The 25947-nt window shown below is 39.7% G+C and overlaps 2 protein-coding genes across 2 annotated transcripts in view; one reads left to right on the top strand and one right to left on the bottom strand.

Annotated features, from left to right (window-relative positions):
* The window catches only part of LOC140734020 (periphilin-1-like), a 124879-nt gene extending 119607 nt beyond the window's left edge, over positions 1 to 5272 (bottom strand). Inside the window, exons 1-2 of the mRNA XM_073057599.1 lie at positions 4969 to 5272; positions 2558 to 2655 (exon numbers count right to left, since the gene is read on the bottom strand). Coding sequence (XP_072913700.1) covers positions 2558 to 2655; positions 4969 to 5272 — 402 coding nt within the window. The remainder of the gene's footprint in view (positions 1 to 2557; positions 2656 to 4968) is intronic.
* zcrb1 (zinc finger CCHC-type and RNA binding motif 1) overlaps positions 5223 to 25947 on the top strand; it is a 31692-nt gene continuing 10967 nt past the window's right edge. The window contains exons 1-3 of the mRNA XM_073058899.1: positions 5223 to 5665; positions 15785 to 15903; positions 21708 to 21736. Coding sequence (XP_072915000.1) covers positions 15820 to 15903; positions 21708 to 21736 — 113 coding nt within the window. The 5' untranslated portion in view covers positions 5223 to 5665; positions 15785 to 15819. The remainder of the gene's footprint in view (positions 5666 to 15784; positions 15904 to 21707; positions 21737 to 25947) is intronic.

Below are 25947 nucleotides of genomic sequence, written 5' to 3' on the forward strand. Positions count from 1 at the left end.
GCAAGGTCAGCAGAACATTGTTGGCCGAAGGGCCTGTAATATGCTGAAAATTTCTATGTTCTACGTTCATTGCTCTACTTTGGGGTAACTATAGACTTAGACCCTAGATCTTTGATCAACAACATTTGTTAGTGCCCTACCGTTTACTATACATATCCTCCTTCCCAAAAATGTACTGCCTCACACTTGTTAAGACTAAATTCCATTCACCAACGTAGAACTCAGTTCAACGTTGAACTAAGTCGTTCACCAATGACTTAGGCAACCTTCCTCACTATATGCAGAATGGTCAATCAGGTCATTGGTGACCATTTTCTGAAAAACCATCAATCTTTATTTACACAAGTAATATTGAATAGATATAAAACCAGATAAATTGCAAAGAGTGTTAAAAGTTTTTGGCTTATTGGGAATAAGAGTTCTTTTTAAACATTTCCCCGTACTTTGGGTTACAATCTGGTGCCAGGCGCAATATTAATGTTACCATGGCTCTGGAAGGGGGAGTGCAAACTCTTAAAAAATTATTCCTGGAACACACGTGGACTTGAACACAGGAGGCTCCCAAGCTAAGAGGTAGGTTGCGAGGTACACTCATCTATGTTCCAGCTGGATAGGCATGTTAAGGACTTATCTAACCTAATGATAAACTTTGGTCTTCCCTTTTCAGTAAACAAACTATAAAGTCAGGCAATGCTGAATCTAGAAGTTAGAGGAGAGGGATTAGGGCAGTGGAAGAAGAGAAAGAGTAAGCATGCTGGAAACAAACCAGCATTTCTGTCACATAGACAAAAACTACCAGAATGAGTGAACACTATGGATTCATTAATACTCAACTTGTTAATGCTTCCTCTGCAACTCAATTAGTAATCAAATTGCTCGCATTCGAACTTAGATATTCCTACAAGAAATAAAATGACTTTTGATTCTAGTAATAAATTCTCAGTTTTATCAAACACCTAAAACTTCAATCTCTTGTCCATTTCCGTCCCTTAGTTTTTGGCCCTTCTTGCATTCTATTCATGATGTATGCAAAGGATTTGCTCACTGGACACTTCCAATTCCAGTTTTTTCTTCTCAAAGTATAATTCGGCACCAGGAAACAGCACCACCAATTGATTTTCAAAGAAGAATTATATTATACCTTAAGAATATAACCTTTAAGGGTACTGTGATCTGGAAAGATTCATATTAGAACAAAGAACATTACAAGCCCATAATGCTGTGCTGACCTTTTAACTTACTTTAAAATCAATCTATCCCTTCCCCTTCTACATAGCCCTCCATTTTCCTATCATCTATGTACCAATCTAAGAGTTTCTTAAATGGCCCTAACGTACTTCCCTCTACCACCACCCACGGCAGCACATTCCACTCACCCACCACTCTCTATGTAAAGAAATTACCTCTGACATACCCCCTACATTTTCCTCCAATCATCTTAAAATTATGCCTCCTCATATTAGCCATTTCCACCCTGGGGAAAAAAAGACACTGGTTATCAACTCGATCTATACATCTTACCGTCTCGTACACCTCTATCAAGTGCCATGCAGGAGGCAGAATTAGCAAAGATAAAATTACCCTTCAAATCAACAGCATCTATAATAATAATTTATTAGCCAAGTATTATAAAATTCAAGGCATATTTCCTTTAATATCGCTTTCAAAAAAAGTAACAATACCTGAAAGTGAGCATCATTGAATCAGAAGATGGCCAATTTAAGACAGTGATAAAACTGGGAAAAGTGTGAACATCCAAGAATGAAGCACAGGGTAACACGCGGCCAAGAGCTTTTCAGTGACAAAACATTTGTCAGTAGAATAGTTATCCAGGGTCAAGGTCAGCAATCTCCCTTTACTAACATTGTCTGTGACAGTGATGAGAAAAGCTTTACACCAGAAGACAATGTGGATGATCTGGATGCAGGAAGTATAATATATATACAAGCAAATAGAGCATAATCCAAACAAGTATCAGATGTGCATCTTGGGAAATGCAAGAAACGAAGAGAAACAATTCTGCAGGAGGGTAGAATGGATGTGGACAAGTTTCCTGCATCTCCAGTTGAGATTTTTTTTGGAAGAGCATGATGGATGGAAGACTTAAATTAGGTTAAGTATCCCCTCACAACTAAAATAATAAGGACCCAAGAAAGAATAATGAAAGAGGACCCATTTCCCTCAGCAGACACATAATGAGCATAAGTTTAAATCCACTGGTAGAAGGATTAAAAGGGTAAATGAGGAAAACATTTTCATTGAAAGGATTTTTACTGTCCGAAAAGGTGGTAAAAGTAGAAGCCCTCATCGAATTTAGAAAGTATTTAGACGGGTACTTGCAAAGTCCCAGGTGGGATAAGACTAGGAAGTACTCTTTCAACTAGCATGTACACAATGTGCCAAATTATCACATATGAATTTACTATGATTCAATGATGCGCTTAATTGATGCCTCAGGTGAAATACATGCATCAGTATTTACTAAATCTTAATAATTAGCACAGCCTTGCCTAAGATAGATAGATGAAAAAGACAGCCTAATCATAATTAAACATACTGCGCTGCGTGGTCTTCCAAGTTGTAAACGGCCTCGCTGAATTTCGCCATACTGTGATCGCGACTCGGACCACATATCCTCTTCTATGCAATACTTATCTGCGAAAAGAAATAGGTCACGAGTGGCACGAATTGAAAAATTCACAAACGTTATTTCATGATTCATTTTTACTGCTGGAAGATCATGCTGACTTTTCATATCATGCAAACTGGAAAGCTGACTATTGAGCACTATTAATTCATCTTCATTAAATTGCAATACTATGGAAATTGCAAAGGATTATATCACCCAACCTACTAATCCCACAATTAGTGAGATTTTTTTTCAGAAAGCCACCAGCAAACTATTGTAACCTTCCCTTCAGCTATTCCTGGGACACATGCTCCACCCAGCCATTCCCTGAATTTGGGCCTATTCCTACAACAGACTAGTTAGTTAGCATATTTAACATTAAATATTGTGTTTTCTTTTACTTATTTCATCAATCTTGTCAAGTTTTTCTGATAATTTTGCCCAACTTCCAATTTGAAGTTTATCTCTCAATTAAGTCTTACTATTTCGCTTTCACATCCAAGTTAAGGGATTTGCATTGCTTGACATATCTAATACCTATGAAAATTCAGTTAAAAACAAATTCAGCACAAGTATACACCACATAGTATCACCATTATGTGAGATAAGTTACAAACACAATACAGAGGTGTTTAAATTTAACTTAAAGCATATGCAAGACTGTAAAGAAAAGTTCATGTGATTCCCTTAACCTGTCCGGTCAACTACACTGGAAATCACAAACCTGAACTACTAAATGGTCTACAAGTAGCTGTCAAACTTACTCTCTTAAATCAAATTCACAATAATGATTTCATAGATGAAAACTTTGTATTTCAACACAAAAAGCAATTAGCACAAGTAAACAAAGTCACAACTCAACCCTCACTTGCACTGATTTATCCTGGATAAGTTCACTGACCATCTTCAACCACGGTCTATTGTGGAAGACTCATCTCCAGTGGTTGACAGCACCTTGTGCCACTGGGCAGCAAGACCACCCGTTAATTTGCCTTCAAACAACAGTCCAGAATTCACAGCAGAAAGCACGCATGACCCTTCAAAGAATTAGCAGTCCTTTCTTTTTTCAGAGATCACAGCTACAAGATTACTCAGACCTTGCAACACTACCTGCCCTGCCAATCTAATCAAACTTAAGACACAAACAGTATTCCTAGGGCCAACAGCCAGACAGATCTCCCAAAGGATCAAAGTTAATAAATAGTTCTATTTAATTCGGTTCCCATCAGGGCAACATCCTTGCCAAGATCACCAGAATCAAAAACAGTTACGTTCCCCAAGCCTTCGGACTAATCAACACCTCTATTAACCCGTCCCACCACTGCATTATCATTCCCTATCAGTCACATTACGTACGGATATGCCTGTACCTAACGTCTCTGTATGTACAATGAACTAATCTTGTGTACTTATATTTATTGTGCTCTCATGCTGCATCGTAACAATCATTTCATTCTCCTTTACTCGTGTGTTAATGAACGACAATAACCCTGAATTTTGAATCCATACTTGTTCTGTCAAACAATTCCTCAGCAATGTTAAAACAACCGCCTTCCTTCCCCATTCTCAGACTTGATGTAGGATCATGACTCAAAACGTTGATGACCCTTCCACCTCCACATTGATGGTGAAATCCTCCAGCAGCTTGCTTACTGAGGCAAGTATTTCAATTTTCTGTCAATCCATCTTTATTCGTTAACATCCCGATTGTTTTCAACATCCGTAACGGGCTGTTTTCTTTCCACTTTTGCCACTTGTCCAGTGATCTTCCAGACATTTGGACATTAAGTGCAGGCAGTGTCAAACTTTACTTCCCTACTTCGAATGACTCACTTACAAGGAGTTTGAGAGCTCTCGGTGCTGCTGCAGGCAACTTTATTTAAACCACATGACAATAAACTTAGCGTGGTTTGTAACAGTCCGAACATGTTAGAAAGAAACATGGAATGGGAAAAAGAAGCACGGGGTACCAGTGATCGAGTGCGAGTCAACCTTTAATTAACACACTGGTATAAACACGGGAAACATAACACAGAGCCCAAAACGCGGCCTAGAAACAATAATCCAGGGACACCCGGACACCAACGCTCTGTCCAGGATCGGACCCTTGACCTAAATCGCCGTCACCATTAACCGTCTCCCCCAAGCACCACACCACACCCAAGGAACAGGAAGGCAAACGGAATCACCCGGTCCAACCAGAGCGCCAAATCCCCTCCACCAGCCCGGCACGGTGGCCGGACATTTTACACGGCCTCACGATTCACCGGCCGCCACATGAGCGCGGTCCGCCCGTTGCTAGGGAAACCACACTCCTCCCTCCCTCCTTCCCCCCGTACCTCGCATGAAGGGAGGAGGGAAGCGGGTTCCGGGCAGCCGGAGCTGTTGCGCGAGTCTCCTTCCCGAACGAGACCCCTTCCTCAGCGGGCACCGCGAGTGAGCCGAGCGGGCGGGGAGACGCTGACCGAAACCTCGCGAGATGTCGTCGCTCCGCCTACATTGCGCGCCTGACCAATCAGCTCTCTCGCTGTGAGAGCGGGCGGGAGGGGCGCAGTTTTTCCTCAGCTTTTTCTTTCGGATGAGGGGGAAATGCTGCGCTTCCCGGGAGTTGCGCCATCGGTTGATCGTGGGGTGGTGAATCATTATGGGCCTGTACTGTGTTGTTTAGTCCCCGTTCTTGGAAGATTGGTGGCACTGGCTTCAGTGTGATAGCTCCGGCTGAAATGCTTCCCCATCTATTCTGCCCTCGGTTGAAGTTAGAACACGGGAAATTGAATTGCCCTGACGCGGTGTGTCTTGAGTGCATTTAAATTTAGGTGTGAGAATAGAAACACATTTCACTGATCGTTTGAGATTATTCGACAACACGCTCCCCTTCTTTCCTGAAGCGGTTGCCAAGCCAACTTCAAATCTCGCGGGGCGGGGCGGGACGGGGGGGAGGAGGGACACTCACAACAACATGGAGGCCGAGAGCTTCTGGTGTGTCTGCCCCCGCTGGCTAGTCAATTAATGTCGGAAGAGGACGTTGGGGATCAGGTAACGAGTTTGTACCTCTGTAAAATGCCTTGCTCGATATCAATCCATTCCGAGTGAAGTTAATAAGGGAAGCGGGGGGAGGAGACTTTAAAAAAAAATGCATACCTCTTTAAGAGAAAACTCCTTGGGATATTGACATACAATTGAAAGGGGAAATCAAAATATTACATGTCAAAAGAAATTATGAAATAAAAAGCAGAAAATACGGGAAATGTTCAGCAGGTGGGGCATAGTCTCGGGGGAGAGAAAGAGACTTTAAATCAATATAGTTCTGATAGGGTACCAACCGGAAACGTTAATCCTGTTTCTCTCCCTTCGTGTATGCTTCACATCTTGTTGATTATTTCCAGCATTTTAGGTAATGTAGCAACATAAATATTAAGTTATCATCATATATTTATTGAGTCAGAAGTTGACACTGGGAAAATGGATTCATAGTATAATTATATTTGCTATTATGCTATTTGTATTGTTGGACAGATTGGTAGGATGGCGCAATGGTTTAGCGATTGGTGTTACTTTCACTCAGTTCATTCCTGTTTGCTCTAATTGTGCTCATGTTCCAAATTCGTGAGTAGTCTATTTGATCATTGTGAAACACTCCTTAATAATCACAGGGATGTTGATGAACATGTGTGACAGAGAGTAAGTTGCATGAGTTCCCGTAGCTAAAAAGAATGATGCCAGATCTCCAGGAATCTGGAGAAAATGCTTTATAAAGCAGAGACTTGTAGTAGGTTAGGCCCACAGGGACCCCCAGCAACCATCCTGAAGAAGGGTTTTGGCCCAAAACGCCAACTATTTATTCACTTCTGTAAATGCTGCCTGACCTGCTGAGTTCCACTAGCAATTTATATGTCTTACTTTGGTTTTCCAGCAACTGCAGAATCTTTTGTGTTTACAATTTGCTGAACTTTAAACCACAGTTCAGGTTAATCTCCACTTCTCCCATTTTATTCTGCTTGCCCCTCCCCCCCAATTCTACCACCCATTTATTTCAACTAGGGGCAATTTATGGTGGCCAACTAAACTACCAACTGACACACGTTTGGAACTTTTGAGGAAACCCACAAAGTATTCTGATGGATGCTTAAAATTAAGCATTACCAAAAACCTGTAAGAGAATTAAAGTTGGGAAACAAAAAAGCCTGTCTTTTTTTTTTAAAAAAAAAGGTAGGTAAAAATCAAGAAAAGGCTAAAGATGTTCTTAAGAGGATTATAATGGAAGGTGTAGTTTCTTTTACAGATCAACATAAAGACTGTATAAGGATGAAAGATGTTTGAAGTTCTGAATGAATACTTTGATGAACTCATGGAGAGAAGGGTGATGTAGGCATAGGCAATTAAGATGCAGGAAGTGGTGGACCTGGAAAGGAAGGACACGAGTGATTATTTAAAAAGAGAATGCATTTGCGGGCAAAGGTGAAATGACCCCAGGGTTTAAAAGAAACAAGAACAAAATAGTGTATGCTCCAACTAATAGTTCGGCTAAAGACATGGAGGACTGGAACATTCCTGATGCATTAAACACTATTTAAAATGGGAAAGCCAGCGCAACTATAAGTCAGTAAGTCTGACTAACAATTTAGTTTCAGGAAAGAAGGTAGCATACTTAATGTGATTGACAAGGCAAAGAGGTTGTCACTTGTTTCATAATCTTATGGACTTTGTGAGGTCTCTCCTGTACCTCAGACACTCTCAATAATACAATCTGTTCAATCTCTCCTTATAGCTAATAAGACCACAAGATATAGGAGCAGAATTAGGCCATTTGTCCCATTGATTCTGCTCTGCCATTTCATCATGGCTGATCCAATTTTCCTTTCAGCCCCAATCTCCTGGCTTCTTCCCGTATCCCTTCATGACCTGACCAATCAAGAATCGATCAACCTCTGCCTTATACATAAAGACTTGGCATTCACAGCTGCCTGTGGCAAAGAATTCCACAGATTCACCATTCTCAGGCTCAGTAAATTCCTCCTCATCTCCATTCTAAAAGGACACCCCTCTATTCTGAGGTTATGTCTTCTGGTCTTAGTCTCTGCCACCATAGGAAACATCAGCTCTATCAAGGCCGTTCACCATTCAATAGTTTTCAATGAGGTCACCCCTCATTCTTCTGAATTCCAGCAAATACAGGCCCAAAGCCATCAAATGCTCTTCATATGTCAAGCCATTCAATCCTAGAATCATTTTCGTGAACCTTTGAACCCTCTGTAGTTTCAGCACATCCTGTTCCACCAGCATTTTGTGTGTGTTATTAAATTGCACTGCTGTTTTCAGGGAGTTATGGACTTGGATTTCAAGATTCCTCTATAGATTGACATTGCTATGTTCTTCCAGTTGAGCTCCAAAAATGCAGCACCTTACACCAGTCCTGATTAAACTCTGTGTCATTTCTTCACCCCTGTGTGTAATTGCTCTATCATATATCCTACCATATACTTTGACAACTTTTGTGTCATTTGCAAATTTAGTAACTTACCTATGTTTTCATCCAGGTCATTTATATTTATCAGTAGGACCTAGTACAGATACTTCCAGTACACCACTAATCAAGAACCTCCATCCACAATAAAACCCATTGTCCACAATCTTCAGATTTCTCGTCAAGTCAGTTCTGAATCAAAACCGGCGAGTCACCATGGATCCTCTGCATCTTATCCTTGTGGATGAGTCTCTGTAAGAGACCTTGTTGAATGCCCACTAAAATCCACATAGACATCCTATCTTTAGCTGAGATAAGGTTCCCGGCCACATCCTTTAGTCCTACGCAGATCAGCTGGTGGGGTTATTTACAAATATTTTTAACCTCTCCCTGCTTCAATCTGAAATTTCCACCATCTTTGAGAAGACCACAATCATCCCATTACCTAAGAAAAACAAGGTAATGTGCCTTAATGACTACTATCATCATGAAGTGCTCCAAGAAACTTGTCATGGCTTATATTAACTTCAGTCTCTCAGACAACTTCAAACCACTGCAGTTCACCTACCACCAAAAAAGGTTGGTGACCAATACCATTTTCCTGGCCCTGCCAGAAGGACTGTTTGGAGCCCTGAATGGTGGTGACGGAGGAGGTGTAGGGACAGGTGTACACTTGTTCTGCTTGCAAGGATAAATGCCAGGAGGGAGATCGGTGGGGAAGGACGAATGAACAAGGTAGTTACATAAGGAGCAATCCCTGCAGAAAGTGGGGCGGGGGGAGGGGGGGGAGAGTGAAAGATGTGCTTGTTGCTGGGATTCCATTGGAGATGGCTGAAGTTTTGGAGAATTATGTGCTGGATGTGGAGGCTAGTGGGGTGGTAGGTGTGGACAGGTGGAACCCTAACCCTGGTAAGGTGGCAGGAGGATGGGGTAAGAGCGGATGTGCATGAATTGGAAGAGATGCAGTTGAGGGCAGCATTGATGGTGGAGGAAGGGATGCCCCTTTCATTGAAAAAGGATGACATCTCCTTTGTTCTAGAATGAAAAGCCTCATCCTGAGAGCATATGCAGTGGAGATGGAGAAATCGAGAGAAGGGGATAGCGATTTTACAAATAACAGGGTGGGAAGAGGTATAATCTAGGTAGCTGTGAGAGTCTGTGTGTGTTTACAATAGGCATCAGTGGATAAGCTGTTTCTGGAGATAGAGATGGTGAGATCCAGAAACTAGAGGAAGGTGTCAAAAATTGGCCAGGTAAATTTGAGCAACACACACAAAATGCTGGTGGAATGCAGCAGGCCAGGCAGCATCTATAGGAAGAAGTACAGTCAACATTTCGGGCCGAGACCCTTCGCCCTCCTGACGAAGAGTCTCGGCCCGAAACATCAACTGTACTTCTTCCTATAGATGCTGCGTTCCACCAGCATTTTATGTGTGTTGTTCAAATTTCCAGCATCTGCAGATTTCCTCATGTTTATGCAGGTAAATTTGAGGGCAGGGTGGAAGTTGGAGGCAAAGTGTATAAAATCAATGAGTTCAGCATGGCTGCAGGAAACAACACCAATGCAGTTGTCGATGTAGCTTAGGAAAAGTGTGGGATGGTCACCAGTGTAGGCTTGGAACATAGACTGTTCCACGTTGCCGACAAACAGGCGGACATAGCTTGGACCCATGCAGTGCCCATGGCAACACCTTTTGTTTGAGGAAGTGGGAGAAACTAAAGGAGGTATTATTGAGAGTGAGGACAAGTTCTGCCAGATGGAGGAGAGTGGTGGTGGAGGGGAGCTGGTTTAAGTCTGGTGTTCGGGAAAAGAAACAAGAGCCTTGAGGCCTTCCTGGTGGGGGATGGAAGTGTATAGGGACTGGACATCCATAGTAAAAATAAGATGATGGGGGCCAGGGAACCTGAAATCATTGAAAAGATTCAGAGTGTGTGAAATGTCACAGAGTAGGTATGAAGGGACTGAACAAAGGGGGGATAAAACAGAGTAGAGGTATGCAGATATGAGTACAGTAGGACAGGAACAAGCTGAAACAATAGGTCTACCTGGACAAGCAGTTTGTGGATCTTGGCTGGGAGGTAGATACGGGAGGTGAGTTTGTAGTCTGTCGTACTGCCCTCTACCTTGCTGAGGCCCAGTGTCAACTCTCAGACACCTCTTACTTACCCTGTGAAGAGGACTATATTAAGGAACACCAGGCCAGTGTCTCCCACACCATCACCAACCTTATGGGCTGGGGATCTCCCATCCACCACCAACCTCATAGTTCCCGCACCCCACACCTCCCATTTCTATCTCCTACCCAAGATCCATAAACCTGCTTTTCCAGGTAGATAATGGAAAATGTTATTCTGTTGTTCAAGAAAGATAATAGGGATAACCTTGGGAATTATAGACCAGTGAGTCTTACATCAGTAGTGGGTAAGCTGTTAGAAAGGATTCTTAAAGACATAACTTGAGCATTTGGAGAAGCATAGCCTTAAAAGGGATTGCATTGTCAAAGACCCGATCCACCCCAGACATTCTCTTCGCCTTCTCATTGGGCAGAAGGTTTTAAAACAGCCTGAAAGCACATGTCACCAGGCACTTGGGCAACTTCTACTCTGATTCAATGGTTCCTTAGTATGATAAATGGAATTTTGATGCCGTGGTCTACATTGCTGTGACCTTTACCTTACTGTGTACCTGCACTGCCCTTTTCTGCAAATTTAACACTTTATTCTGTGCTGACATTGTTTTATCTTTTACTCTCTCAATGTACTGTTGTCATGAATTGTTCTGCGTGAACGTTATGCAGGACAAGTCTTGGTAAATGTGGCAACAATAAACCAATATATCAATTTACAACATCCATTGCTGCTACATTTATTGATCACCTTTGTCACCCCGAAGAGCTCAAAAGTATTAAGGTATGACCTGCCCCACACTAAGGTCATGTATTTTGAAATGCTCATAAATCCTGTTGCTAAGGCTCAGCTTCAGCAGCTTTCCTACCACTGACATGAGACTCACTGGTGTATAATTTGTAGGATTATGCCTATTTTCCTTTCAGAACAAAGGAACTATATTAACTATTTGCCAGTACATCAGGACCTCCGCTGTGACTAGAGAGGACAAGATGGTCTTGGTCAAGGCCCCAGCAATTTCATTTGTTGTCTCTCAAACCTGCGTATATCACATCAAGACTTGGGGACTTAACCACCTTATTGCTCCGAGAGACTGAATGCCACCTCTTGCTTTATCTCAAAATGCACTAGTTTTTTTAGTGGGTTCCACATTGATTTTGCTGTCCTCCATGTTCTTGGTAAATATAGTACTGATACAAAGTACCCATTTAAAACCTTGTCACTTTTAATCTGTTCATGCAGCTGAAGTTTCTTGTGTCTAGAATCATGCATGTACAGTAAGTATCTTCTACATCAGTTCTAATGATTTCAGTTGAACACAGTTCTTTCCTTGTAATTATAACAATATGTGTGAAGTCAAAACAGTATTTTATGACTTCTTGCTCAAGTACTCTGGGATCCCATGTACTTTCTTCTCTATGTTTTCCCAAGCTGTTTTGTCACTTGAAGATTTATCACTGCAGCTCTTTCCTTATCCCATTTAGAATTCTGTCTGCGGAAAATCTTCCTAATAAAATGTTCACAGTTTTCAGCATTACATGCTCTGCTATGCATGCATTCATTTGACCAGCTTGTAGACCTTACTGATCTGTCACTAGGATGCAAAGGGAAAAGAACCAGGCCTTCTATTGAGATTTTTAAATTTGGCCACAATATCAGATCACGTGGTTCCCCTTTCAAGAAGGATAGCAGGGAAAAGCCTTATATAACAGAACTTCTTTGAGTTTAACATCAGTAGTAGGGAAATTACTGGATAAAAATATATTGAGGTACAGGTTTACTGATCACTTGGAAAGGTAGAGACCAACCAGCGTGGAAGTAAAGGGTATGTCTTGTCTAATCAACCTGATTGAATTTTCTGAATAGGCAACATGGTGTATTGATGAAGGTAGTGCAGTAGATATGGTTCACACGGACTTCATTAAAGCCTGTGACAAGGTCTTGTTTGGGAGACTAGTTCAGAACATTAGGGGCCATGGGATCTAGGGCAAGTTGGTAAATTGGATCCATAAAGGTTTGGCAATTGGAAGCAGAGTGTGATAATAGAGTGCTGTTTTTGTGACTGAATGCCTCTAATTAACAGTGTTTCACATATTGGCACTGGGGTCCTTGTTTGTAATAGATGTGAATGATGTGGATGTTGAAGGCATGATCAGTAACTTTACAGCTTTGCAGTTTTGACGGATTTTGGTGGAATTAGAGTGGGAAGGGTGGGTTTGGGTTGCAAGGTGATATCAATAGTTAGTTAAAATGGGCTGAGAAATAACAGTTGGAGTTTAATCTAGGAAATGTGAGGTGATGCATTTTAGGACTTGCATCATGCATGTTATAGTCCAAAGGAGTATTGAGGAACAGAGAGATCTTGATGTACAAGTCCAATGATCCTTGAAGGTGCAGCATAGCTAGATTGTTATCATTATGTGCCATATCATATGATGTGGGCCATCATTGCCCTGACCAGGACTGTTCTTAGCAATTCTTTCTGTAGAGTGGTTTGCTATTGCCATCTTCTTGGCAGGGTCTTTACAAGATGGGTGACCCCAGCCATTTTCAATATCCCTCAGAGATTATCTGGCATCAGTGGTCACATAGCCAGGACTTGTAATATGTGCCAACTGCTCTTATGACCATCTGTCACATGACTTCATGTGACTCTGATTGAGGGGGCTAAGCAGGTGCTACACCTTTCCCAAGGGTGACCTGCAGGCGAGTGAAGGGAAGGAACTCCTTACACCTCCTTTGGTAGAGATATATCTCCACCCGCCACCCAAATAGGTAGATAGCATGGTTAAAAAGGTATATAAGAAGCTGTCAAGGCACTAAGTACAACAACAGGGAAATTTCGCTTTATGCGATTATAATAACAAATGTACAATTCTGGTACATACTCCATTATAGGAAAGATAGAAACATAGAAAACCTACAGCACAATACAGACCCTTCAGTCCACAAAGCTGTGCCGAACATGTCCCTACCTTAGAACTACCTAGGCTTTAGCCATTGCCCTCTATTTTTCTAACCTCCACATAGCCATCCAGGAGTCTCTTAAAAGACCCTATCATTTTCGCCGCCGCTGGCAGCCCATTCCAAATACTCGCTACTCTCTGCATTAAAAAAAAACTTGCCCCTGACATCTCCTCTGTACCTACTTCCAAGCACCTTAAAACTATGCCCACTCACATTAGCCATTTCAGCCCTGGGGAAAAGCCTCTGACTATCCACACGATTAATGCCTCTCATTATCTTGTACACCTCTATTAGGTCGCCTTTCATTGCTCCAAGGAGAAAAACCTGAGTTCACTCAACCTGTTCTCATAAGGCATGCTCCCCAATCCAGGCAACATCCTCGTAAATCTCCTCTTCACCCTTTCTATGGTTTCTGCGTCCTTCCTGTAGTGAGGTGACCAGAATTGAGCACAGTACTCCAAGTGGGGTCTGACCAGGGTCCTATATAGCTGCAACATTACCTCTCGGCTCTTAAACTCAATCCCATGATTGATGAAGGCCAATGCACCGTATGCCTTCTTAATGATGTGACAATGCTGGTGAGGATAAACTGATTTACAGGGAACTGAACAGGACTTTTTCCCCTAGGGAATAGTGTGTACTAGAATACACTGCTGGAGAGATTGCTAAAGGCAGAGGCATTGACAGTGTTTAAGAAGTGTCTAGGTGAGCATTAGAATCGTCTAATTGCCCTGGATCCCATGGCCCCTAACATTTTGAACCAGTTTCCCAAGGAAGACCTTGTCATAGGCCTTGCTGAAGTTAATGCAAACCACATCTACTGCACTGCCCTCGTGGTCAAAGCATGGGATGGCATGGATGTGCTGGGCTGAATGGCCTGCTCTTATGTTGTATGAGTATTACTATCTTCCTTGTAGTTCGTTTGGTTTCAAATTTTGTATTATCTGAAAATTTGAAACCGTTGTTAGAATTGATCCTTTTTATTATCTGTTAATATTATTGTGCTGAATGTAATTTCTGTGCTGCGTTTTGCACCTTGATCCCAGAGGAATGTTGTTTTGTTTTGCTGTGTACTTGTCTATGGTTGAATGACAATAAACTTGAACTTGATTCAATAATGTATATTAATAGAAGTAGTAAGCCATGTACTAAACTCTGGCAGACACAATCCTCTGTACTGATTTTTGTAAAGCTTTCATTGATGATTTGATTCGTGACGTAGCCAATTTTCTGTCTATGCTGCTATATTATATTTTGTACTCACTGTTATATCTTGTACTTTGTGAGATTGATTCATGATGTGCCTAATATGCAAAATTGTATCAAAATCTTATTGAAAGAAAGTTCAACTACAGGATAAATGTAGATATTTGGAAATGTACCTGCAAATCAAGTTTAGTGCAGAGAAATGCGAAGTGCCTTACATTGGATCAAGGAATATCTTGAAAGGGTTTTTAGCTCGAGTGAAAGAAAATCTATTTGAAACGTGATAACTGACAATAAATCTAAGCTATCCCAATAATTCCTGCTGAAGGGTCTCGGTCTGAAATGTCGATTGTACTCTTTTCAATAGTTGCAGCCTAGCCTGCTGAGTTCCTCCAACATTTTGTGTGTGTAGCTTAGTATAGCATGTGCAGATTTTCTCTTGTTTTCCAATAATTTAGTGATTAGAAAGACTTTTAATAAAAAATGTCTTTGATTTAATAGGATACTTTAATTTTCATGTATTGAAGAGCTTAAGGCAGAAGAGTAAAGAGTATCTTGACTGAATTTTAGATTGTTTTCTGAAAGTGTATGGTTGAGAACTGCCACTCAAGCTCTTGAATAAACATTGCTTTTATTGACAGTGATCATCTTGTTAATTTTATGTTTGGTTTGGAAAGCAGAAATGTAATATGGTGCACCTACTTTGATAGTTTTGTGAATGATAGAAAAAGGCCTGTTCAGTCTCTATCAGATCTCAGAGCAATTCGCTCTATTCTGCTCAATCACTCACTTTTTTTTTTACTATTTTAAGCCTAACAAACACAATTTGGAAAGCTAATATTCTGGTTATTCTTAACCTTATAAATGAAAGTAAGATTTTGAAGGTAGCCCGAAGTATTGACAGTTTAGTTCATTGTGCTGCAGTGAAATATCAAGAACGTGTAAAATCTTTGTGCGGAAGTTTTATCCTTACTAATGCTGTAGCTCAAACTGTTTGTGACCTTTGATAATTTTTAATTCAGATGAGAGAATGAAGAAATAAGAATGATAGTTCTATCCATAAAATCTAGCTAATATAATTTTGTGATACAAATTTAGTTCTATTTGAAAATGTTTTAATTCTACATTTAATAAACAAACATGATTTTTGTATGAGCTCCAGTCATAAACTTTGCCTCATTATTGTGAAGTTTTGCATGTCTGCTGACAGTTCACTGTTTTCGGTACTATTAATTAAAAATTAAGATTTTTTAACTTCATTAACTTATAATTATATTAAGCTTTGTATTTATAGATGCATACACTTGAACATTTGTATTGTGTAGCTACTGCCATTAGATCAAACATAATCAAATTTATATCTTCTGTTGTGATGTTTCTATCTCTTATAGTTGCAAGTCAAGAAAGAATTTCAAATGAAAAGAAAATGAGTGGGGGTCTGGCACCAAGCAAAAGCACAGTATATGTATCAAATTTACCGTTTTCACTGACAAACAGTGATTTGCACAAGGTAAAACTTGTTATTACTGCTGAATGGACATATTGGGAAATATGTTGTTGTATACTGAAATCTTTATCTCAAGAATATTTTCTTAAATACCAAAAGGATTACACTACTTAAATCCTGTAATATTTTGTACAATCATGCACTAGTGATGAAGAGAGTATTGTTCAGTGGCAGAAATGCTAATCGAGAACATCTAGAATTGGATCATGGCTAATATTTTGGGTAATATAGCTACTTCTCTTACTCATATTTCTGACTTATGCTCTGAACATAAACAAGCTTTCACCAAAGTGCATCAGCACAATTTACATGTTGGTCAGAATTCTGACTTGGAACCATATCAGATGATATGTGGTCAGGGACCATTTATTTTTTTTAAAAACAGGCTTAAGAAATTTGTATATTTCAGTGAGCATAATCATCAAACGGTTGAGATAACTTTTTTTTAAAACTATATTGTCATTTTGATTTAAAGCACTCTGAAGGCACTCTACTGCAACTGTGCTTTGGTGAACTATCTGCAGATAATAAAAACAAAATACTGGAAAAACATGGCTTAAGTGGCATTTGTGGAGAGAGAAGTGGTTCTGCATTTCAGTTTTCCAGCATTTGCACTTTTGTATTAAAAATCTATTTTGTTCTATGATGATTTGCTAATTAGTAGTACTCTATATAAATTGCCGTATTACAGTTTTCATTGTACCCCAGTCAGTCAGATTATTTGATTACTGACTTTCACATACAAACGTTTGTATATATAGTACTGTTCTGCTCCCACAAAACAACAAATTTCAGGACTTTTGTCAAGGAATATCTGTACTTAAGACAAAATTAAGATTAAGGGTTGGGAATCTTATTATTGTGATAATGAATTTTCTGTATCAAATGTTTGTTTAAAAAAAACACGACAGCAAGTGCTTGAACATGCTATCCTGAATCTGAGGCTAAGTTTGCATCACTTCAGTTAGATTGCATGCACAGTGGTAGAAATGGAAGTCATCAGCACTTAAGCTTATTTTTTTTTGATAAACGGAATGATTATTTTCATAAACAACCTGCTTAAAATGACGAAAGAAGCTGGACCAGTGATTATACTTCACTATTGCAATGGCTTTCTAGCTAGATATAGCTTTGTTGACATTTTATTGATCATCATTTTAACATTTCTCATGGAAGTTAGCATATGAAGCTATAATTCAAACTTTTCCCAGTGGGGTTCCTCAAGTGCTACCAGAGTCAGAAGTTGAAATGTAAAAGAAAATAAGAGGGGTAAATCATTGGCCCTTCAGACCTTCTGCACCAATATCATGGCTAATCATTGACTTCAGTAGCCTGTTCCACCTTCTTCCCATTTGTTTTGGTCTCTTTAACATTAACAATTCTCTCCACTTTGAATGCAGTGCCTTGAAAAAATATTTATCCCCCATTCCTTTGTTCTCATAAATGATGACTACAACCAGGGATTTTGATTAATTTAACTGAGAATTTTTATTTGTGAATCGCATGCTCCTATTTTTCCACAGCAGAGCCCAAAAAATGGAAAATTGTAAAGTGTGAAAAACTAAAAATTCAAAACCTGAAATGTCAACAGTTCAAAAGTATTCATCCCCCTTTGATCAGTACTAGGTTAAATAATCTCACAGCTATTACAGCCAATAGTCTTTCTGGAAAGTTCTCTTAATCGATTTGCACAAAGTGATGGAGCAAGATTTGCCTATTCCTCCTTGCAAAATTGCACAAGCTGTGCCAGGTTAGTTGGGGAGTGCAATCTTGAAGTCATGCCAGAGATATTCAATTGGGTTAAGATCAGCATTCTGTCTGGGTCACTCAAAGACATCAATTTACTTAATTTGAAGCCATTCCATGGTTGCTCTGGCAGTGTGTTTTGATTCATTGTCCTGCTGAAAGACAAACTTCCTTCCCAGTGTAGGCTTTCCAGCAAAGGCTAAGATCTCTGTGTATTTAGCAGCATTAATCTTCCCATCAATCCTGACCAGATTTCCAGTGCCTGCTGCTGAAAAGCATCCCCGTGGCATGATGCTACCTCCACCATACTTTACAGTAGGGATGGTGTTACCTGGCTGATGCAGAGTTTTAGATTTGCACTCCATATACTGCTTAGTGGTGAGGCCAAAATGTTCCACTTCAGTCTCATCCAACCACAAGGCCCTCTTCCACATCTTTACCTTATCTTCTAAATTGCACTTTGCGAAGTATTTTTGGGCAAGGGTATAATTTTTTTTCTTTAGCCACTTCTTTACCATACTTCCATACAGCCCCCTTTTTTTGTGCAAGGTCTGAGATGTTGTGGAGCCATGTTCTTCATCTCCAGTTGCAGTCACTCAGAGTGACTGTTGGTGTCACAGTAGCCATTCTTCTCCAGCAACTACATTTAGAGAGGCAACTTGACTTAGGCAGTGTGGTTGTGGTTTCATATTTTTTCCACTTTTTACAGTGGACTGCACTGAGCTCTATGGTATGCTTAGTGCCTTTGAGATGGCCTTGCACCCTTCCTAGATTTGTGCTTCTCTATTATCATTTACATGTCTTGCCTTGAATGCTCTTTTGTCTTCATTTGTCTGGTGAAAATCTGTCGTACTGTTGGACTTTAGAAGAGGTATTCTATGAATTCATTGAGAACAGCTGATCTGCCAATTTTCTACAAAAAAATTACTACAGTTAATGTAATTAGAAAGGGAATCGATACATTTTCAGCCTCAATTTTGGTTTTTAATTTTTAGTATATTGTTGACAGGTTTTGGAATTTTTTGTTGAAGCTCAAAAATCCTTCAATACATTTTAAATTTAGAAAATGAGACAGAATGTAAAAATAGTTGTGTGAATACTTTTTCAAGGCTCTGTATATTTAGTGACTTGGTCTCCATTGCCTTCTATGGTAGAAAACTCCGTAGGTTAACCATACTCCGGGTGAAATAAACTCTCTGAACTTTCTAATCATTTCAGAGTTTGAAAATGACACTTACTTATCCAGAGACTATCATCCCAGATTTTAGACTTCAGCCATCAGACTATCCTTCTTGTACCACATTTAGAATTTCATGAGTTTCTACAAGATCCCCTTTCATCCTTTTATACCGTAGAGACTGTTGACCCAACAAATCCCAATCTCTTCTCATGCATTTTTCATAGAATCAGCCTAGTTAATATTTTTTGCATTTCTTCAATGGTAAGAACATCTTTCCTTAGATAAGGAGACCAAAACTGCACTTGTAACTCCAGATCGCAGTTCACCAAGGCCCTGTGCCTCCAGCAGTATTATTTTACCAGTTGCTGCAGAACTGCAGGCATCTTCTGCTGTTTGAGAACTCAGTTTGCAGTAACGACTGAATAGCTGAGTAAATGCCCTGGTTTAATTATACACCGCCTTTGTTTGGCCCATGCTTTCATTTATATACATTTCTGGGTGGCCATATTTCTGATTTGTGAACTGTATGGGTTATGAGCAGTTCTCAAGAATGGAACCTGGGAAGGACTTTAGCAAAAACTTAAACACTGATCACTGCACCTTCCCATTTGTCATAGCCTGCCACCCAGCAAATGATTGGTTTAGTTCTGCTCTTATTTCATATTGTTTTTTCAACCAAGTCCGAGTCCATTTAGCTGCTATTTAATGAGTTTACATTGTAATGTACATATAGGAATTTATAAAATATGACTCTGTCAATGCACTTTGAATCAATTATTCCCCGTGTTTTGTTTTTTTTACCACCTGAAGTCTACGTCAGGAGGGGACTTGGTACACAGCCCTGAGGGGCTCCTGTGTTGAGGGGTGGAGGTGAAGGAGCCCACTCTTACCACCTTCCGGTAATCCTAAGATCTTTCTACAAGGGCACAATTGAGAGCATCCTAATTGGCTACATCACTGCCTGGTATAGGAACTGTACTTCCCTTAATCACAGGATTCTGCAGAGAGTGGTGTGGACAGCCCAGCGCATCTGTAGTTGTGAACTTCTCATGATTCAGGACATTTACAAAGATAGGTGTCTTAAAAAGGGCCTGAAGGATCATTGGGGACCCAAGTCACCCCAACCACAATCTATTCCAACTGCTACCATGCAGGAATCGATACCACAGCATAAAAGCCAGGACCAACAGGCTCCGGGACAGCTGCTTCCACCAGGCTATCAGACTGATTAAGTCACGCTGATTTGAGTGTATTGCTATATTACATTGACTGTTCTATTTATTATAAGTTGCTATGATTGTACATTGCACATTTAGACAGAGACGTAACTTAAGATTTTTACTCCTCATGTATGTGAAGGATGTAAGAAATAAAGTCAATTAAAATTCATCCCATATCTAACATCCCAGAATACATCACTCAAGATTGAATATTCATGTTTTGATTTGGCATGCCCTTCATAGAGTCCTACTGGCAGTAGGTTTGTTTGGTTCATGCTTCTATGTGTCTGTTTGCTTTAGTTCAGCTTTTATTGTTGTTGTGTAGTCAGCAGTGCAGCAGAGTTGGAGAAATAATGAGGAGTAAGAACTGCGACACAAAGGGATAACAGTTGCCAGTTTTCTGTCGTTTCTAAATGTTTATTTATGATGGAGTGTAGTTGTCAAATGGGATATCCACTAAGAATCTGAAAGCGCCTTATGGATTTTTTTTTCCCACTCTGAAATATGAGTACAAACTCGAGAATGAATCCAAATGTGATACTGAAAAAGCTCTTCATTATTCAAATCGCAGTCTTTCAATTAAGATGTCTCGATAATTTCCCATTAAGAACACCTAACATGTCTACCAGAAAAATTAGGAGAATTTGAACCAATACTTGTGTCTCAATCAGGATTAGTAAAAAAGATTTCCTGTTCTGTATTACATTACTGGTAAGAGGAGTTTGGTCTGTGCACATTGCTGCATTTCCTACATTACAGAAGAGTCAACACTACTATAGAACCTCATTGTATTTTACTTTGGATTATCCTGAGGTCATGAAAGACATTAGACATAAACAAATTTGTTCACATGTCAGTAGATTATTCAGTCATGGGAGAAAAAAAGGACCGAATTTGAAGCTACTCTAGCCTGAAGTCCATTCATTGCTCTCTGGTAATAATCACTGGGCAATTCTGAATCAGTGAAGCTGACAGAGAGCAGTCCTTGTACAATTGTGTTATTTAAGTGGTTTTCATTGATCAAAATTGTTTTGTATTGATGTGACTTGACATAAGATTATTACACACAGGGGTTTAGAGCCTTTGTTTAATTTATTAAGTTATGACCAGATGAGACTCTTAAAGGGGTGTTGCTACACAGTGAACTTTACATTTATTCAGAATTTCCTGGGTGTTCTTGTCCATCAACTGGATTGGCATTTATCATTGCTCCCCAGTTTACCTGCGAATTGTGTGTTTATAGTTGCCAGAGTGCCAAAAATTACAATTGTATGCTTTATTTGTTCCAATCAGATGAAAACTGTGACCATCAAGAAAAAATGCTTTAATTCTTCATTAGCATCATTATTAGACCTGCACAACTGTACACAACTTTTATTTAGTATTGATTTATTATTGTTTCATGTCCCAGGATACCATGAAAAGCTTATCTTGTCTACTGTTTTTGCAGACCAAATTATTACAGGGTACACTGAGATAGAATAAGATAAAACAACAGTTCTCAGAGACAACAAATTCAGATCTTATAAAGCAGAATGATTATAATAGAAGTTATGATTGGATCTGCAGGGAGCAGCTTTCAATGAGTCACTACTCTCCAGCGCCATCTTCAGCAAATGTTCTGTGTATCCAATTTTAATTCATGACTCCTTTCCTTTCAGATTTTTTCCAAGTATGGCACAGTTGTAAAGTAAGTGAAGCTGTTTTTGTTGAAATTCTTATGCAATAATTTTTAGTTTTCAATTAAAAACAAAAGAAATTTGCAAATATCAAAATTCTGAAAATTTCAGTTGGTAAGCTTGGCGTTGGCATTCAGAAAATGTATTCCCTGGCATTTTGAACTGAAATTAACTAATACTTGAAGCTCTACCAATGGAAGAGAGCAATCTGACTTTTAGAAATTCGTTTCTACTATTTAAGTGGAATCTGATGTTCATACCTTTAGATACAAAGTTACTGTTCTGAAAAACGCACAGAAAATGCTGGCCCGAAAGACAGACTGTTTATTCTCCTCCATAGACGCTGCCTGACCCACTAAGTTCCTCCAGCATTTTGTGTGTGTTGCTTTGGATTTACAGCATCTGCAGAATCTCTGGTGTTTATTGTTATCCTGAGTACTATACTCAGTATAAATCGTTGCAAACGCACATTTAGCGTACTTTCAGTTGTTCTAATTTTAAGTGTGACATTCCAATACTGAACAAAGCTAATGAAAAAGGTCAGTACTGGAAGCTCTTCTACCTCATGACAAAAATTAATTAATTTGATGAATCCCTTGCCATTTGCAGTATACATCAAAGGCTTGAATTTCAGTATCACTGTCATCATTAAGAAGTTTACAAATTTTATCAATATTAACAGAATAATTGACCGATTAGGCTGGCATGATATGTGCAAGGACGACAGACAAGAAATTCACAATAGGATATTGAGAAGTGCACAAGAGTAGAGAAACACAGGAGTGCATATCCAGGGACATCTTAATACTACTCGTATTACTTGTTTTTTATTTGGCCAAGGCACTGACTAATTTCATGGAGGACATGATACAATAGTTATATTAAGTTCAGTGGGCACAAGTAGTCTCCTGGATGCAGTTCTGGTTACTACATGGGAGAGAACATGATAGCACTTCAGAGAATTCACAGAAAAGGACAAAAATGGTTGCCAAGGTTGAAAAATTTATTTATGAAGAATGATCGTTTAGAAGGCTGAAGAGAAGTTTAATTCATCTATCTAAAATTGAGTCACCTTACAGCAATGAGCAGAAAAGACACGTTTTCCTTAACAAAGATTTCAGTAAGTAGGAAACATAAATTTAAAGTGGGAGACTTTATAGTATCTGGGGAATAATATTTTTCATGAGATTCATGGTGGGCGAGGAGCATTACAACTTGTTCTTTGAAAGCTTGGTAGAGGCGTAGATTTGGTCTGTCAACAAAAACACTCAAAAACTTCTGTAAATGTACCATGGAAAGCATTCTGACAGGAGTATAGGAAACTGATACAGGACTTTGTGATATGGTGCAACTCAAACTACCTGCGTCTCAATATCACCAAGACCAAGGAGATGGTGGTGGACTTTAGGAGATCTAGGCCTCATATGGAGCCAGTGATCATTAATAGAGAATGTGTGGAGCAGGTTAAGACCTACAAGTATCTGGGAGTACAGTTAGACGAGAAGCTAGACTGGACTGCCAACACAGATGCCTTGTGCAGGAAGGCACAGAGTCGACTGTACTTCCTTAGAAGGTTGGCGTCATTCAATGTCTGTAGTGAGATGCTGAAGATGTTCTATAGGTCAGTTGTGGAGAGCGCCCTCTTCTTTGTGGTGGCGTGTTGGGGAGGAAGCATTAAGAAGAGGGACGCCTCACGTCTTAATAAGCTGGTAAGGAAGGCGGGCTCTGTCGTGGGCAAAGTACTGGAGAGTTTAACATCGGTAGCTGAGCGAAGGGCGCTGAGTAGGCTACGGTCAATTATGGAAAACTCTGAACATCCTCTACATAGCACCATCCAGAGACAGAGAAGCAGTTTCAGCGACAGGTTACTATCGATGCAATGCTCCTCAGACAGGATGAAGAGGTCAATACTCCCCAATGCCATTAGGCTTTACAATTCAACCGCCAGGACTTAAGAACTTTTTAAAAGCTATTATTAATGCTTTTTGAGATAGTGATTTAGATGCATATCATATTTTTTTACTGTTAAGTATTGTATGTAATTAGTTTTGCTACAACAAGTGTATGGGACATTGGAAAAAAAGTTGAATTTCCCCATGGGGATGAATAAAGTATCTATCTATCTATCTGGTATAGGGAGGCTACTGCACAGGACCGAAAGGAGAAGCTTCAGAGGATTGCAAGTTTAGTCGGCTCCATTTTAGGTACTAGCCTACAGAATACCTAGGACATCTTCAAGGAGCGGTGTCTCAGAAAGGCAGTGTCCATTATGTAGGACCTACGGCACCCAGGGCATGCCCTTTTCTCACTGTTACCATCAAGTAGGAGGTACAGAGGCCTGAAGGCACACACTCAGCGATTCAGGAACAGCTTTTTCCCCTGTGCCATCCAATTCCTAGATGGACATTGATCCCATGAACACTACCTCACGTTTTAATATATATTACTTCTGTTTTTGCATGGTTTTTACTCTATTCATTATGTATACTATAATTGATTTACTTATTCATTATTATTATTTTTATTCTATTTATTTATTTTCTTTATTATGTATTGCATTGAACTGCTGCTGCTCAGTTAACAAATTTCACGACACATGCTGGTAATAACAAACCTGATTCTGATTCAAATCTAAACTAAAACCAAAAAAATGCTGGAATTGGGTTTTCTTTGTTTTTAAAGATCCAAGAATCGAAGCACATTTATTATCAAAAAATGTATAAATTATACACCTTGAGATTTGTTTGCTTACTGGCAGCCACAAAGCAAGAAACCCAAATAACCCAATTTTTTTAAAACGCCAAAAACCACTGCACAGAGAAAGAGAGGGGGAAAAAAAACACAGATCATGTAAACAATAGAAGCAAACCAACAGCATTCCAAACCAGAATGAGTCCCCAGATCTGCTCCCAGAACAGCTGGAGTAGTCCCTAGCCTTAGTCCCAGTTCATCACACCAGCAGGGCAAAAACGCACAGCAGCCAGATCAGTTCACAGCCTAGGTGCTGTGGAGAAAGGAATGAATATTCGTGGGAGAGCTAGTGAACATCAGCCCGTCCCTCGCCTCCATTCCCGGCACTTGGGTTTCCAGTCTATCAACCCCGGCCCCACACAATGCTTGGGATGCCCAGCCTGCAGCTATTCTTGATCTCACCAAATCGGCTCAGCACTTTGAGCGATCCAACCTCACTCCTGGATTAGGTGGATGGGTTAAAGAATAACCTAAGTTTCAAACTTTTGTTTGGTGTGATGTCTAAAGGTTTTATTCATTGTTTCATTGAAACAAATGTATAATCCAAAAATACTATCCCAATCTTTATATCTATTTGGGCAGATTCTCCACAAATACAGTAGATTCCAGTTACTTGGGCTACTGATTAATCAGGGCAGCTGCATATTTGGGATATAACTCTTAAAGAACAAAAACTAATCAAGAAAATAGCCAGGATTCCCTTTGTTTATTGGGGACACTATGCCACTTAATTGGGACAGGAGACTGTTGCTGAAAGTTTCTAACTAACATCTGTCACATGCACTTGTGTGGCCATTAGACATGACGCCATGCTTGGGGCAAAGAGTTTATAAATAGCGTCAGGTATGTGAGTTCAAAAAGCAGTAATTTTTTTGTCACTGATAGTTCGTGAGAAATAAGCAGTAAGACAATTAGGAACTGTTTTGCTCACTGCAGTTTCAGGCATTCAAGGTTGGAGATGCCGGAAACGACAGGAGTGAAAATGAAATTATTTCACTATTTCAAAAAGTTAGGAACTATGAAGAATTTGAAGGTATCGACAATCATTTTGAATGTTACAATGAAAATGAGGATTTGGAGGAAGCATAATCGAAAGCATCGTATGAAGGCGATCCATTATCTACACTAAGTGTCTGCACTGATTTTTTTTTCATTTACAATTTTTAAAAATGCCAGCGTACACTGGATGAGTTCCTTTGTTGAAAGCTATGAGGAACTAATACACAGTTTTATAGTACTGTCGTAGTATTAGCAGTGTTCTAATTTGTCTTGTATTTCATTTAATTACATAATTTGTTACCCAGTTCCTTTTTTTTTATACCTTTTTAAATATATCATGAAGCTTCAGTTAATTAACCAAACTGCTTAATTGGACCAACTACTTATTTAGGCCGACATGTACTAGCCCCAATGTGTTCCGATTAACCAGAATCTACTGTATATTGTGAACCCATATTGCTAACTTTCTCAA

This window comes from Hemitrygon akajei, chromosome 10, assembly GCF_048418815.1.
Source record: "Hemitrygon akajei chromosome 10, sHemAka1.3, whole genome shotgun sequence".
NCBI lineage: Eukaryota > Metazoa > Chordata > Chondrichthyes > Myliobatiformes > Dasyatidae > Hemitrygon > Hemitrygon akajei.